The sequence below is a fragment of the Capricornis sumatraensis genome, chromosome 11 (assembly GCF_032405125.1).
Source record: "Capricornis sumatraensis isolate serow.1 chromosome 11, serow.2, whole genome shotgun sequence".
Classification (NCBI taxonomy): domain Eukaryota; kingdom Metazoa; phylum Chordata; class Mammalia; order Artiodactyla; family Bovidae; genus Capricornis; species Capricornis sumatraensis.
Window position 1 is genome coordinate 100,086,844 of NC_091079.1, and position 14,813 is coordinate 100,101,656.

Consider the following 14,813-nt stretch of genomic DNA (forward strand, 5'->3'; position numbering starts at 1 on the left):
CCAGACCATCTCTGTCCTTGATCGAGCCCATCTTTGCATGAAATGTTCCCTTGGTATCTCTCATTTTCTAGTCTTTCCCATTCTATTGTTTTCCTCTATTTCTTTGCATTGATTGCTGAAGAAGGCTTTCTTATCTCTCCTTGATATTCTTTGGAACTCTGCATTCCAATGGGTATATCTTTCCTTTTCTCCTTTGCTTTTCGCTTCTCTTCTTTTCACAGCTATTTGAAAGGCCTCCTCAGACAGCCATTTTGCTTTTTTGCATTTCTTTTTCTTGGGGATGGTCTTGATCCCTGTCTCCTGTACAATGTCATGAACCTTTGTCCATAGTCCTTCAGGCACTTTATCAGATCTAATCCCTTGAATCTATGTCTCACTTCCATTGTATAATCATAAGGGATTTGTTTTAGGTCATATCTGAATGGTCTAGTGGTTTCCCCTACTTTCTTCAATTTAAGTGTGAATTTGGCAATAAGGAGTTCATGATTTGAGCCACAGTCAGCTCCCAGTCTTGTTTTTGTTGACTGTATAGAGTGTCTCCATCTTTGGCTGCAAAAAATATAATTAATTGGATTTCAGTGTTGACCATCTGGTGACGTCCATGTGTAGAGTCTTCTCTTGTGTTGTGAGTCTAGTGAGTGTGAAATAGCATCTCACTGTGATTTTAATGTGCATTTCCATATTGACTAATGAGGGCGAGTTTCTTGTCCTATGCTAACTGGATTTTTGGAGATAGAGTCTATTCAAGTGTTTTGAATTTGGGGGGGGTGGGGTGGAGACTTCAGCGTGTGGCTGGCCAGTTTGCTGCATTCTTGGTTACTTCCAAGAGACCAAAACGGCCTTGGCATGTGGCTTCTGAAGCCTGACATCTTGCCTATTCTGCGTCTCCACGACTCATGAACTCAGAGTATAAAATTGAATAAATCCCTGAGGTATAAAGGGTATTGTAGCATTGGGTGTAAGTCTTTGTCAAGACGTTTGCTCCTGCCTGTTGGCCGGAGTTTCCCGGCTACAGTGCCCAGTGTCTGCAGGATACCAGACGGTCTCACCTGCTGTTTCTTCTCCCCAGTGTCCAACAAGCACCCGTTTGTGGACAGCAATCTTCTCTACCAGTTCAGAATGAACTTCCGGCGGAGGCGAAGGCTGATGGAGCTGCTCAGTGAGAAGTCCCCGTCCTCCCAGGAGACGCACGACAGCCCCTTCTGCCTGCGGAAGCAGGGCCACGACAACCGGAAGTCAGCCAGCTTCATGTCAGGTGCGCGCATCCCCCTCGCGTGAGTGTGGCTGTTGGGAGTAACACAGTCATAACTCACCTCTGTGAATTCTGTTCTTGAGAAACTATTTATAACTAAAAAATTATGTATCTATTTATTTTGCCCCCCCCAAAAGAAAACGTACCCACACACCACCAAATTGTTCCTGGGTAATCAACTTCAATGCCGTGAAGTCTGTTTTATAATTTTATGTATTTAAATTACAAAAGGCCACTCAGGCCCTCACTCATACCTTATTTACTTTCCATTTGCAGACAATTCTGGATCTCTTGTATTTCAGGCAGATTCTTTACTGCCTGAGAAACAATCCTTACGTATCGTTAATTATCCAGTTTGCTAAGTCCAGCATTGGAAATCTATATAAGGATGAATAAGACTTTCGAGGGCTTATACAACTAAAAGGAAACTGATTATCAGTGTATCACACAGAACAAGTTAAACCTGTGAAAGGCAGACATAGGAGCTCAGAAAGCACAGTATCCTGGGGCGTTATGTGTAAGGTCAGACCGGGCAGAAATGATGACTGATGTTCACAACGATAACCCCATTTGAACAAACTAAACTGAACAAAATAACCTCATTCACTCAGAGAAGGCTAACGACGTGTCATTCTGTGTAAGAGGATGGCGTGCTTCCTGGGCTATCTGCTGCTCTGAAAACTCCACGCTGACTCAGGAAACTGGTCAGCCTAAGGCTTGGCGCCTAAGGCTTCAGGCTTCACCTGAAACCCTGAACAAAAGGAACACCTGTGTTGTTACAAACAGGAGGCGACAGTGAGAACATTTACAGCTAGAAGTCCTGGGAACAGTCTGCACCTGGCACGGAGCCAAGTTTGACTGCATAGAGTTTCTCATTGAATCCTCACTGTTACTCTGGGAGGAAAGACTGTTTATCCCCACCTTACGGGTGAAGAAATGCAGTCGCAGGGCGTTGGAGTGGCTTCCGCAGGCTCCCACAGCTAGGAAGTGGTGGGCGGAGCTGGGTCTGGCAGGAATTCTGTCCTGACCCAGCGCTCCTCTTCAGCCTTCCACATCCCAGGTTCCTCAGACGGGCTGGGAAGGGGCACAGAAGGAAGGAAGGGCCGCGCCAGGAGAGGAAACACTAGCTGAGGGTAGGGGCCTGAGCCTGTGCTTGGATGCCCTCCAGCTGTGTGCCCCTAAGGCGGCAGCCTCCTGAAAACGCAGAGGAACCGTCCACACCCTCCCTGTTCTTCACTGAGTCCCAGAGACCTGAACAGGTGACCGTGATAAGGATACGGTAACCATGGTGACCTGAAGGCCGCGTGGCCTTGGGCTTCCCGGGGCCAGGCCCTGCGCCGAGCGCTCCCCACGGTCCTTTCCCTGCATCCTGCACCTTGCGCACCTGCCCCTGATGAGAGCCAGCCAGCTCAGCGGAGGGAAAAGCAAGGTCAGATCACTGAAGCGGCCGCTTCAGTGCCGCACGCCTTCCAAGCCTGAGGTCATGCTCTGCGTTTTAATCTTCTGTGGCGCTGGGTTGTTAATGGTTTACTCTTCAATCAGGAGGCGCTTATTGTCACCGTTAGTTCATTCAGTGTCTTGCCGGCACTTAATTTACGTCCTCTCAGGGATGCTTGGTGTGAGCTCCGTGGTTCTTAAAATAGTATTTCATTTAGCTGAGCGCTTTCCCCTATATAACCACGCCTGCACCAATCCCCACTGGAGAGCAGTATTCCCACTTTACAGCTGGGGAAACTGAGGCTTACAAAACCCAAGGGACTAGGCCCAGCTCGTGCTATTCATAGGTGGTGGAGCTGCCACTCAGACCCTTGCTTTTCCGATGCCAAGGCCAGAGGGCTTGATTCTGGCAGTGGAGGCTGCCCCACGACCCCGGCAGCTGCAGGTGGCCTGTTCTTAAGAGCCAGTCTCACTGCCACCTGTGATCGCGCGTGTCCCCGGGGACCCGGCCCACCGCCGTGGGTGACCGCGCGTGTCCTGGGGACCCAGGCCTCCCCTCGAGTGACTGCGCATGTCCCGGGGACCCGGCCCACCGCCGTGCGTGACGGCGCGTGTCCTGGGCCCGGCCCACGGCCGTGACCGCGTGTCCTCGCCTGCAGTCAGCCCCAGCAAGGAGATCAAGGTCGCATCGGCGGCGCGGAGGAGCAGCATGAGCAGCTGCGGCAGCGGCGGCTACTTCAGCAGCAGCCCCACCCTCTCCAGCAGCCCCCCGGTGCCGTGCAACCCCAAGTCCGGTGAGTGGCGATTCCCTCGTTCAGCAGAGGGGGTGGGACGGGGTGATCGTGCGTGGTGTGGCTTGGGGGCGCCTCCTCTTGGATGGGGGCTTCCCGGCGGCGCTGGTGGTACAGAACCCCCCAGCCAGTGCAGGAGAGGTAAGGGATACGAGCTCACTCCCTGAGCGGGGGAGATCCTGCCCCAGTGAGGCTGCCTGGAGAATCCCTCGCGCAGAGGGGCCTGGCGGCTGCAGCCCAGGGCCGCAGACTTGGACACGACTGGACACTGGGCACTGAGGGCACAGGCAGGTGAGCCTCAGGGGAGAAGGGGGGACGCAGGTTTGCAGACGAACTGGGCTGCAGCGTGCGCCCCGCGGAGGCTGCGGCTGACCCCAGGTGGCGCTCTGGGGTCGGGGGGCCTTAGAGGGGGTCCCCTCTTAGGGGAGGTGGCCAGACTGTTAGACCCTCACGCTGACTGGCCGTTGGATGCTGGCCGCCCCTCGGAGCGGGGCATGGCCTGGGGAAGTCGGCTCTCTGCATACAGCGTTCCCAGGACAGCTATGAACCCCGGCCGTCTGAGGGCTTCCGCTCCAGCAGCCCCAGCTCCGGGAGCAGCCGCTGGTTTCTGCGGTGGGTTTGAGTGGCGCACAGCAGCGGAGGTGCCGCTCCCCAGATGGTAACTGATGCTTGGATCTGCTGGGTCTCTGCACCCGCAAAGGAGAAGCGCGGAGCTCTGCAACCCAGCTACCCCTGCAGAGGACTCTCCATGCCTTGCGGTCTCAAACTCTACTCTTCCACCTCCATAGACTTTATGTTCCAGAAAAATAATAAAAAAAACAACAACCCAACAACCTAGGCACACAGATGGGTAATGAACTTGCGCTCAGATCGAATCGCCTCCTCAGCCCACAAGCGCCTGGACCCAGGGATACCACTGCCTTTGCCAGAGTGGACTGTGGTCCGCTGGGGCCAGCGTGGCCTGAGGACACCTGCCGGCCGCTTGTGTAGTGCCCCAGCCCCTCAGCATTCAGTGCGTCACCTTCAGGGAGGTCATTCCTGGGGCGAGTAGAAGGTTGCATTGTTTGCTCTTTCTCCTTACCCCCTTGGCCCAAAGGGGGAATTTCACTGGCATGCAGACAGAAACGGAGAAGGCGATGGCACCCCACTCCAGTGCTCTCGCCTGGAAAGTCCCATGGACAGAGGAGCCTGGTGGGCTGCAGTCCATGGGGTCGCTGGGAGTTGGACACGACTGAGCGACTTCACTTTCACGTTTCACTTTCATTCTTGGAGAAGGAAATGGCACCCCACTCCAGTGCTCTCGCCTGGGAAATCCCATGGATGGAGGAGCCTGGTGGGCTGCCATCTATGGGGTCGCACAGGGTCGGACACAACTGAAGCGAGTTAGCAGCAGCAGACAGAAATGGAAGGTTGGGTCTCTAAGGACCGGAACTGTCAGGACTTCATGGGTAAATCCTACCTCTGCGTTCTGACGAGCTCCTCTTTCAACTCTTTAGTGGATTCCCAAGACGGAGGGAACTCACCTGTGATTTTGTTTCCCTCAAGTAGGTAAGCAGGCTTCATGGTAAGGCATTTATTTTATTTTATTTTTCATGGTAAGGCATTTATTTTATTTTATTTTTTATGGTAAGGCATTTAAAGTTAATCATTAGTTATCCATCAGCATGTATTTTTAATACTATATGTAAATGCCCCATCCAGCTTAAGTGCTATAAAAGTAATATAATTGGTATCATTGTGATGAGTAAATAAGTTCTCAAGGGTATGAGAAGAGAAAGCTAGAAATTACTCCCTAGGTTTCAGAGTTTCTACACATTTTAACACAGGAAAGTGTGACAGTGAATTCAGTGGTCAGCACTGTTGCCAAGTATTACAATGCAGTGTGACTCAAAGTCACGATGACGCCTGTCAGAATGTCTGATGTCACTTGACACCTGTCAGAATGGCTGACATTGGAAAGAACCCACGTGACAAATGCTGGTGAGCGTGCAGAGAACAGGGGGCCGTCGTGCACGGTTGGTGGGGATGTGCACAGGTGCAGCCAGCGTGGGAAGCAGTATGGTGATCCCTGAAAGAAAGAGAAGTAGAACCCCCTTGTGATCCCGCAGTTTCACTTCTGAGTGTTTGTCCATAGGGGAGGAGGACGCTGGTTTGAGATTTTACTTGCACCCCCATGTTTATCGCAGCATTGCTTGTAATAGCCAAGACACGGAAGCAGCCTAGATGCCCGTCGGGATAGATGAAGGAAATGTGCTGTATCACACACACGCACACACGGTGGCCCGCTATTCAGTGATGACAGTGAAGGAAAGTCTGCTCTGGGCAGTGAAGTGGGTGAGCCTTGAGGTCTGCCTGCCAAGTGACATGTCAGACAAGGAGTGACAGGCGCCACCCGAGCTCACGTGTATGTGGAACCGGACAGAAGACTCACACGCACAGAGAGCAAGCTGGTGCTGCCCAGAGGGGCCTGGCCAGTGGGGGCGGGAAGGTCGAGTGAGCAAAAGGGGTCAAAGGGCACAAGTCTCCAGCTTCTCAGTGCGGCCTGGGGAATGCAGTGTCCCGCCTGTGACTGCAGTTAGTAATGCTGCGTTGTATATTTGAACGTTGCTAAGAGAGCAGCCCTTTCTTTCATTTTTTTTATCTGTTTGGATGCCGGGTCTCAGCACGAGGGCCCCTTGGCAGCAGGTGGTGGGATCTGGCTCCTGACCCCCTGCTTTGGGAGCTGAGGGTCCCAGCCACTGAACCCCCAGGAAAGTCCCCAGGGTAGGTCTGAAAAGCTCTCCTGCCAAGAAGAAAAAGCTTGTAGCTGCATCAGGTGATGACCTTAACTGGATCAGGTGATCATGTCGTCACACATACATCCTTATGTTGTGACCTGAAACAGATCTAGTGTGTCGATTACATCTCAATGAAAGTAGGCTGTGTAACCGGATGTGGGGGCTATCGTGGGGTATCACAGTGCCGTGTCATTCCGACATCCACCGCCATAAGCCCCAGAAGGGATCTGAGGGCCGAGGGTGTGCAGGGCTTGACTCACGGGGAGTAAAAAGGCCGAAAGTCCTCAACCGCGGGCCCCTCCTCTCACCTCCTGACCCTCTGCTGAGAGCTGCTCTTCTTGACCTCACCCTTCTCGCTCTGTAGGGGAGACGGCAAACCCCTGTCCTCCTTTATGAGCTTTCCGAAAGCAGCAGCAGGCATCCCCATAACCTGTCGGGTCAGCAGGCAGCGCCCCGCTGCCCTCAGCTGAGAACGTGCGGGGCCAGTGGTCTGGGTCTCCCTGCCTCTGGTCCCCCGCTGCTCCTTGGCTGGGCCTGGCCTCCAGCCCCTGACGGCCCCCACAGAGGGGACGGAGGCTGCGCGTCACCGTGGTGAACTCCCGGCCCACCCCTCTAGCTTCTCCGCGCTCAAGCTCGTGGTGTCTCTAACTGAGACCACTGGCTGTTGTGGGCCGCCGCGGCAGCCTCCGCTCCGGTGCTGCATGAGCAGCGGGTGGACAGGGTTCATCTTTGCTGGGATTTTAGGCTGCAGGTCAGGAAGGGACCACGGTCTTTGCCGTCTGCTGGGCCCCAGCAGTGATCTGATGGTCCAGTTGTCTGGGGGGGCCGACGCAGCCGTGTTGGGGCTTCGGCACCCTTTCTTCTGAGGGTGGGCAGTGGCATCCACGCTTGAGTTTAAATCTTGGTTCCATTTGACTCTGAGGCCTTGGACACAAGCTTCTGAACTTTTCTCAGCTTCTGTTTCCTCCCTGGCAGAATAGGGATAAGGATGAAATGGCCCACTAGTTCTTGTGACGATGAAACAAGAGAATATATAAAGTGCTGAGCATAGAAGCCAGCATGTGACAAGGATGCAGAAAAGCTCCCCAGTGTTAGGGGTCAGGACCAAAGGCAGCCTGGGACTTCAGCGAGCATGTTGAACTTTAACAGGGAACGCTAGGGAGCTCTGGCGGACAGAATGCGGACAGTATGATGGGGGCGGGGTGTGGTATTAGCTCTGGAAACACGGTACGAAGGCTGCCAGAGCCAGAGTTCCTTACTTTTGACAGGTTGAATGCCTTGTCGTTATTTGGTCACTACGTGGTGTCTGACTCCTTTGCAACCCCGTGGACTGTAGCCCACCTGGCTCCTCCGTCCATGGAATTTTCCAGGAAAGAACACTGGACTGGGTAGCCGCTTCCTTGTTCAGGGAGTATTCCTGACCCAGGGATTGAGCCTGAGTCTCCTGGGTTTCAGGAGGGTTCTGCCCGTCGAGGAAGCGTTGAATGCCTCAGTTCAGTTCAGTTCAGTTGCTCAGTCGTGTCCAATTCTTTGAGACCCCATGGACTGCAGCCCGCCAGGCCTCCCTGTCCATCACCACTCCCGGAGTTCACCCAAACTCATGTGCATTGAGTCAGTGATGCCCTCCAGCCATCTCATCCCTGCTGTCCCCTTCTCCTCCCTTTCCCTTCTCCAGGCGATCTTCCCAACCCAGGGGTTGAGCCCAGGTTTCCCACATTGCAGGCAGATTCTGTACCAGCTGAGCCGCAGGGGAGGCCGGTTGAGTGCCTATCTGGGCTTGGAGGAGAGAAATTCAGGAACTCCCTTGGCACTCCTGCTTCCCTCCCCCGCTCCGTCTCTGCTTTCTGTGAGTTAGGGTTGGGGCTGTTTCTGTTCGCTAGTTTCCTGGCTATGTTTGGCGAGACTTGTGCACCGGGAGGCAGGGATCTCTGACACTTTGGGTCACTGATGTCGCAGACTGAGGCGCTCAGCAAGTTTCTGCTGAAAGACTGGACAGAGAACTAAGAGGGTCTGCGCCTTGACCCTGCTCTGTCTTACAGTGTTGAAGAGGCCCGTCACTTCTGAGGAACTCCTGACTCCTGGGGCTCCGTATGCGAGGAAGACGTTCACGGTAGGCCCCCCCTTTGGATTTCCTCCCGCACTGCTGCATGTCTGGAGCGTGTCAGCGTGGCGGCCTGTCCGTGTCGAGTTTAGGGATGGGCTTGGCAAGGTTCTCCCAGTTCCCCTTTGGTTTTGAGCATCATCATGACAGTGTGACTTTCTTGACGCTTTGGCAATAAAATGCATTAGGACTTGACACAATTTATTGTTATTAACCCAGCATTTCAAATTCCTTTTGATGTTTCCCTAAAAAAAACTCATTATGTACCTATTCTAGTATAATGACAGGTTCAAAGACAGGTGGTAGCGCAAAGAATGGCAACAATCCCTTTCTGCTTATACTTAATTATAAAGATTATTTAAAACATATTGTTGTTTAGTTGCTAAGTCATGTCAGGCTCCTCTGTCCATGGGATTCTCCAGGCAAGAACGCCTGGAGTGGGTTGCCATTTCCTTCTCTAGGGGATCCTCCCAACCCAGGGATCACACCCGTGTCTCCTGCACGGCAGGCAGATTCTTCACCACCGAGCTACGAAGGAAGCCCTATTTCAGGCAGGAGGGAGGCTTAAGGTAGAGGAAGAAGGCTGTCCTGTGATGATCAGTGGCGCTTTTGACTATATTTTAGGGCCTTGAATTGCAGAAGGACCCCGTTTGGATGTCCTATGTATCTGTGATCACCTGCCCTCTCTTGGAGGGTCTTCAGCCTTCCTTCTTCTTCTTCTAAGACCCCCTGGTTTTCTTCAGACAGGACCCAGGGACTCCGTTTCTCATTGTTTTCTTAAAGAGTTTTGAAACATGAACCGTTTTTAAAGCCTTTGTGGGATTTGCTCCACGACTGCTCCCGCTATGTGTTTTAGCCTTCCGGCCGCAGGCCACGTGGGGGCTCAGCCTCCCGACCGGGGGCGGGCCCACAGCCCCGCATCAGAAGGTGGGGGCCCAGCCTCCCGACCGGGGGCGGGCCCACAGCCCCGCATCAGAAGGTGGGGGCCCAGCCTCCCGACCGGGGGCGGGCCCACAGCCCCGCATCAGAAGGTGGGGGCCCAGCCTCCCGACCGGGGCAGGCCCACAGCCCCGCATCAGAAGGTGGGGGCTCAGCCTCCCGACCGGGGGCGGGCCCACAGCCCCGCATCAGAAGGTGGGGGCCCAGCCTCCCGACCGGGGCAGGTCCACAGCCCCGCACTGGAAGGTGGGGGCTCAGCCTCCCGACCGGGGGTGGGCCCACAGCCCCACATCAGAAGGTGGGGGCCCAGCCTCCCGACCGGGGGCGGGCCCACAGCCCCACATCAGAAGGTGGGGGCCCAGCCTCCCGACCGGGGCAGGTCCACAGCCCCGCACTGGAAGGTGGGGGCTCAGCCTCCCGACTGGGGGCGGGCCCACAGCCCCACATCAGAAGGTGGGGGCCCAGCCTCCCGACCGGGGGCGGGCCCACAGCCCCACATCAGAAGGTGGGGGCCCAGCCTCCCAACCGGGCAGGTCCACAGCCCCGCACTGGAAGGTGGGGTCAAAACCAGGGGTCAGGCCCACAGCCCCGCACTGGAAGGGGGGGGTCGCAACCAGGGGTCAGGCCCACAGCCCTGCATTGGAAGGTGGGGGCTCAGCCTCCCGACCGGGGGCAGGCCCACAGCCCCACAGGGATCGGGTCCACAGCCCCGCACTGGAAGGTGGGGTCGCAACCAGGGGTCAGGCCCACAGCCCCGCACTGGAATGGGGGGTCGCAACCAGGGGTCAGGCCCACAGCCCTGCACTGGAAGGTGGGACTTAGCTCCCCAACCGGGGGTCAGGCCCACAGCCCCGCACTGGAAGGTGGGGGCTCAGCCTCCCGACCGGGGGCGGGCCCACAGCCCCGCAGGGATCGGGTCCACAGCCCCGCACTGGAAGGTGGGGTCGCAACCAGGGGTCAGGCCCACAGCCCCACACTGGAAGGTGGGGGCTTAGCCTCTGGACCAGGGGTCAGGCCCACAGCCCTGCACTGGAAGGTGGGGCTTAGCTCCCCAACCGGGGGTCAGGCCCACAGCCCTGCACTGGAAGGTGGGGGCTTAGCTTCCCGACCGGGGGCAGGCCCACAGCCCTGCACTGGAAGGTGGGGTCACGACCGGGGGCAGGCCCACAGCCCTCCACTGGAAGGTGGGGTCACAACCAGGGGTCAGGCCCATAGCCCCGCACTGGAAGGTGGGGTCGCAACCAGGGGTCAGGCCCATAGCCCCACACTGGAAGGTGGGGGCTCAGCTTCCCGATCAGGGATCAGGCCCACAGCCCTGCATCAGAAGGTGGGGGCTTAGCCTCTGGACCCCCAGGGACGCGCCCACGCCCCCTGCTGGCCTCGCCTCCCCGCCCCGCCCCGGCCACCGGCCTCCTGTCTCCTCACGTCTGCATCAGTGGCGTCTTTAAAACGCTTCTTCTCATCCTGTCTTCAGTCTTCTGATGTGTGCTTTAATACCTCAAGGTGGGAGAAAGCTTTCCACACCATCCGTGCTGCAAACATTTGTCAAGGACTGGAGCACATTCTGAGCAGCAAGGAATTAAAGCCAATTGGGTCCATTCATAGCCAACCAATATGAAAACAGCACGGGCAACACGTCCGTGTCCAAGGAAGAGGCAAACTGTACGTTTGGAAGTGAAATCACGTATGAAGAACTCACAGCGCCAAACCCAAAAGCCAGCAAAGTGCCTGATAAAGAGCTTCTCAGGTCTGCCCTGCTGGTCCAGTGGCTAAGAACCCACCTTCCAGTGCTGGGGATACGGGTTTGATCCCTGGTCTGGGAAGATGCCACGTGCCACGCGGCAACTAAGGCCGTGCACCACAGTTACCGACTCCCGAGCGCCCTGGGGCCCGCGCTCCACAGCGTGAGAAGCCACCGAAATGGCAAGCCCGCGCTCTGCAGCTGGAGACCAGCCCCCGCCCGCAGCAGCTGGCACAGCCCAAAATACGTAAGTCAGAAAAGAACTTCTCAGGCAAGCAAAAGCAGAGACTTAAGAGTACTAAGCCTGCCCTGAAAGTCGTCAAGGACGGTCAGCAAAGTGTCATTTGCTTCTCTGCTTTTCCTCCATCTCTGCATTCAAGAGACAGTGGAGCGTAGTGTTAGGTATAAATTCTCCTTGGTTCTAAATATCAATGCCAGCATTGCTAGTAATTGATTGTGAATGGCCGTCGTCTATATTTTGGCTGGGGTGTGTGCTAGAGCCGTGTCTGGGAGCTGCCCAGCAAAGGTAACTGCCGATTCTAATGACAATTCTGTCAGGAAAAAGCACTCTCCAGTTTCAAACAACTTTTGGACCAGAGTTGACTTGAGAATTAAGAACTTTGCGTCCTTTTTCACTGTCTTTTCTTGGTACATTAAGTTGTGTTTCAAGAAAGCCAAGACTCTTCATGTTTCTCCTCCTCAGTAATTAAAAGGACTAGTTTAGAAGTCAGTGAGGTAGCAAGATCATGAGGAACGTATCCTTTGGAAGCAGAAGGGAAATTGGACCCGGAGGGAAATTTCAACCGTCTTTTTCAGATCATCTAAGCTTTCCATTGGAGTCTGATGGTAAACTGCAACACAGCCTGAGAAAGCAGCCATCTGCCGATTGTCTGGAGCAGCGAGTTCACAGTAGCGCCTTCTTTCCGCCCGGCAGGTGTTTCTGGGCCACAGCTTCTGCATAAACATGTGAGCCTGTGTTTGCGATGGAAGCAGGCAGCCCCGTCCCGCCGGCGCGGAGACGAGCCGGAGGAGGCTGCCTCGCGCAGGCGTTCACCCTCGGGCCTTCTCTCCTGGAGGCTGGGCACCAGGGCCGTCCGCGGGCTGCTGACTGTGGTTTTCCTCTCTAGATCGTCGGGGACGCGGTCGGCTGGGGCTTCGTGGTGCGCGGGAGCAAGCCGTGCCACATCCAGGCCGTGGACCCCAGCGGCCCGGCGGCGGCGGCGGGCATGAAGGTACGGATGGGCCCCGCGCCCCCCGCGTGTCCTGCCTCGCCCCCCGCGCCCCCGCGCGCCCCGCACGCCCCCCGCGCCCCCCGCGCCCCCCGCGCCCCCGCGCGCCCCGCGTGTCCTGCCTCGGCCCCCGCGCCCCCCGCGCCCCCGCGCGTCCCGCGTGTCCTGCCTCGGCCCCCGCGCGCCCCGCGCCCCCCGCGCCCCCGCGCGCCCCCGCGCGTCCCGCGTGTCCTGCCTCGGCCCCCGCGCGCCCCCGCGCGTCCCGCGCCCCCCGCGCCCCCGCGCGTCCCGCGTGTCCTGCCTCGGCCCCCGCGCCCCCCGCGCCCCGCGTGTCCTGCCTCGGCCCCCGCGCCCCCCGCGCCCCGCGTGTCCCGCCTCCCTGCGGGCTCGCCTCTCTGTCCTTTCCTTTGCCCTTTCTGAGCGAGGTTGAGTTGAAGCCAAGAGCTTCGAAGTGAAACTAAGAGGGCGAGTCTTCCCGTCCCTCGGACTCTACGTCTGTGTTTTCTAAATCTCCCTCGGGTTTTTGTTTGTTTTTTACATTTCTCTCCTTAACCAATACTTAATTTGAAAAAAGAGAGTTTACTTTTGCTTAAGTCTTCTTTTTTTGAGTGACAGAAACGTTTTTATTATTTTTAAAATTTATTTATATTAATTGGAGGCTAATTAGTTTTCAACATTGTGGTGGGTTTTGCCGTATATTGACACGAGTCAGCCATGGGTGTACACGTGTTCCCCATCCTGACCCCCCTCCCGCCTCCCTCCCCATCCCATCCCCTGGGTCATGCCGGTGCACCAGCCCTGAGCACCCTGTCTCAGGCATCGAGCTTGGACTGGCGATCTGTTTCACACATGATGATAGACCTGTTTCAATGCCATTCTCGCACATCATCTTCTGGACTCCCACAGAGCCCACAGAGTCCAGAAGACTGCTCTACACATCTGTGTCTCTTTTGCTGTCTCACATACAGGGTTATTGTTACCATTTTTCTAAATTCCCTATATATGTGTTAGTATACTGTACTGGTGTTTTTCTTTCTGGCTTACTTCACTCTCTATAATCGGCTCCAGTTTCATCCACCTCATTAGAACTGATTCAACTGCATTCTTTTTAATGGCTGAGTAATATTCCATTGTGTATATGTACCACTACTTTCTTATCCACTCGTCTGCTGATGGACATCTAGGTTGCTTCCATGTCCTGGCTATTATAAACAGTGCTGAGATGAACATTGGGGTACACGTGTCTCTTTCAGTTCTGGTTTCCTCAGTGTGTATGCCCAGCAGTGGGATTGCTGGGTTGTATGGCAGTTGTATTTCCAGTTTTTTAAGGAATCTCCACACTGTTCTCCATAGTGGCTGTACTAGTTTGCATTCCCACCAACAGTGTAAGAGGATTCCCTTTTCTCCACACCCTCTCCAGCATTTATTGCTCGAAGACTTTTGGATCCCAGCCATTCTGACCAGCATGAGATGGTACCTCACTGTGGTTTTGATTTGCATTTCTCTGATAATGAGTGATGTTGAGCATCTTTTCATGTGTTTGTTAGCCATCTGTATGTCTTCTTTGAAGAAATGTCTATTTAGTTCTTTGGCCCATTTTTTGACTGGGTCGTTTATTTTTCTGGAATTGAGCTGCAGGAGCTGCTTGTATATTTTTGCTGAGTCTTATATGAGAACTCCACTGCCTATGTTGTACACAGAGTACGTACCTGTGGTGTTTATGCAGCCAGCAGAGCCCATTAAGACCATAAGAAATAGCAAATAGTGAGAAAAAGAGAAGAAAAGTCATGGCGTTTGGAAGAAAAGTCATGGCGTTTGGAAGAGAAGTTTAGTGTTTTTTTTTGTTTGTTTTGTTTTGTTTTTACCAGCTCTTTGAATAAGTTTCATAACATCTCATTGCCTGTTTCCTCCCCTCTGAAATGATCATCGTATTTCATTCTGCTGCTTTATGGATTAGGTATGTTGAAACACTCAAAAAAGTGCTAAGAAATACACATCAGACAATTGAGTGAATTGTGTAAGATTTTTGAAAATTTGTTGCTATTTTTTCTATTAAAGTAATGAATATAGAATTGAAAAATTTTGGAAAATACACACAAGCAGGAAAAAAAATTGTACCTGCCTATCATCTTTACTAACTGATAGATATTCCCATTTTTAAGCAGCACTTTGGAAGTGTAGTTGGCATAAAGTGTATAGCTGTTAACATCTTTATTTATATTTTTCCAGATTTCTTATATGTATATGTACATTTATATACATTGTTTTTATTTATAATGAAATATGGTATAAGGGGATATTGAGATCATTGGTTTTCTGCCTCAAAACACCTTTATCTCGCAGTTTTGTCCTGTCTCACAGAGGACATTTACCTCTTGCTTATCTGGGATCATGGGTGGACACAGAAGACATGAAAGCCACAAGCTGTGGCTTTATGCCTCCAACACTTTCATCCACGCCCATCAGTCCCTCTTCCAGAGCAGGAGGCCAGTGGAGCTGCAGGCGTGGTTTGGGCCTGCACTGCCCTGGTTCCCAGCATTTACCCC

The 14,813-nt window shown here is 54.3% G+C and overlaps 1 protein-coding gene across 1 annotated transcript in view; it reads left to right on the forward strand.

The window, feature by feature from the left end:
• Nucleotides 1–13,929, forward strand: part of DEPTOR (DEP domain containing MTOR interacting protein) — a 118,085-nt gene extending 104,156 nt beyond the window's left edge. The window contains exons 5-9 of the mRNA XM_068983892.1: nucleotides 1,070–1,255; nucleotides 3,349–3,483; nucleotides 8,297–8,367; nucleotides 12,166–12,270; nucleotides 13,900–13,929. Coding sequence (XP_068839993.1) covers nucleotides 1,070–1,255; nucleotides 3,349–3,483; nucleotides 8,297–8,367; nucleotides 12,166–12,270; nucleotides 13,900–13,929 — 527 coding nt within the window. The remainder of the gene's footprint in view (nucleotides 1–1,069; nucleotides 1,256–3,348; nucleotides 3,484–8,296; nucleotides 8,368–12,165; nucleotides 12,271–13,899) is intronic.
• Nucleotides 13,930–14,813: the final 884 nt, after the last annotated feature.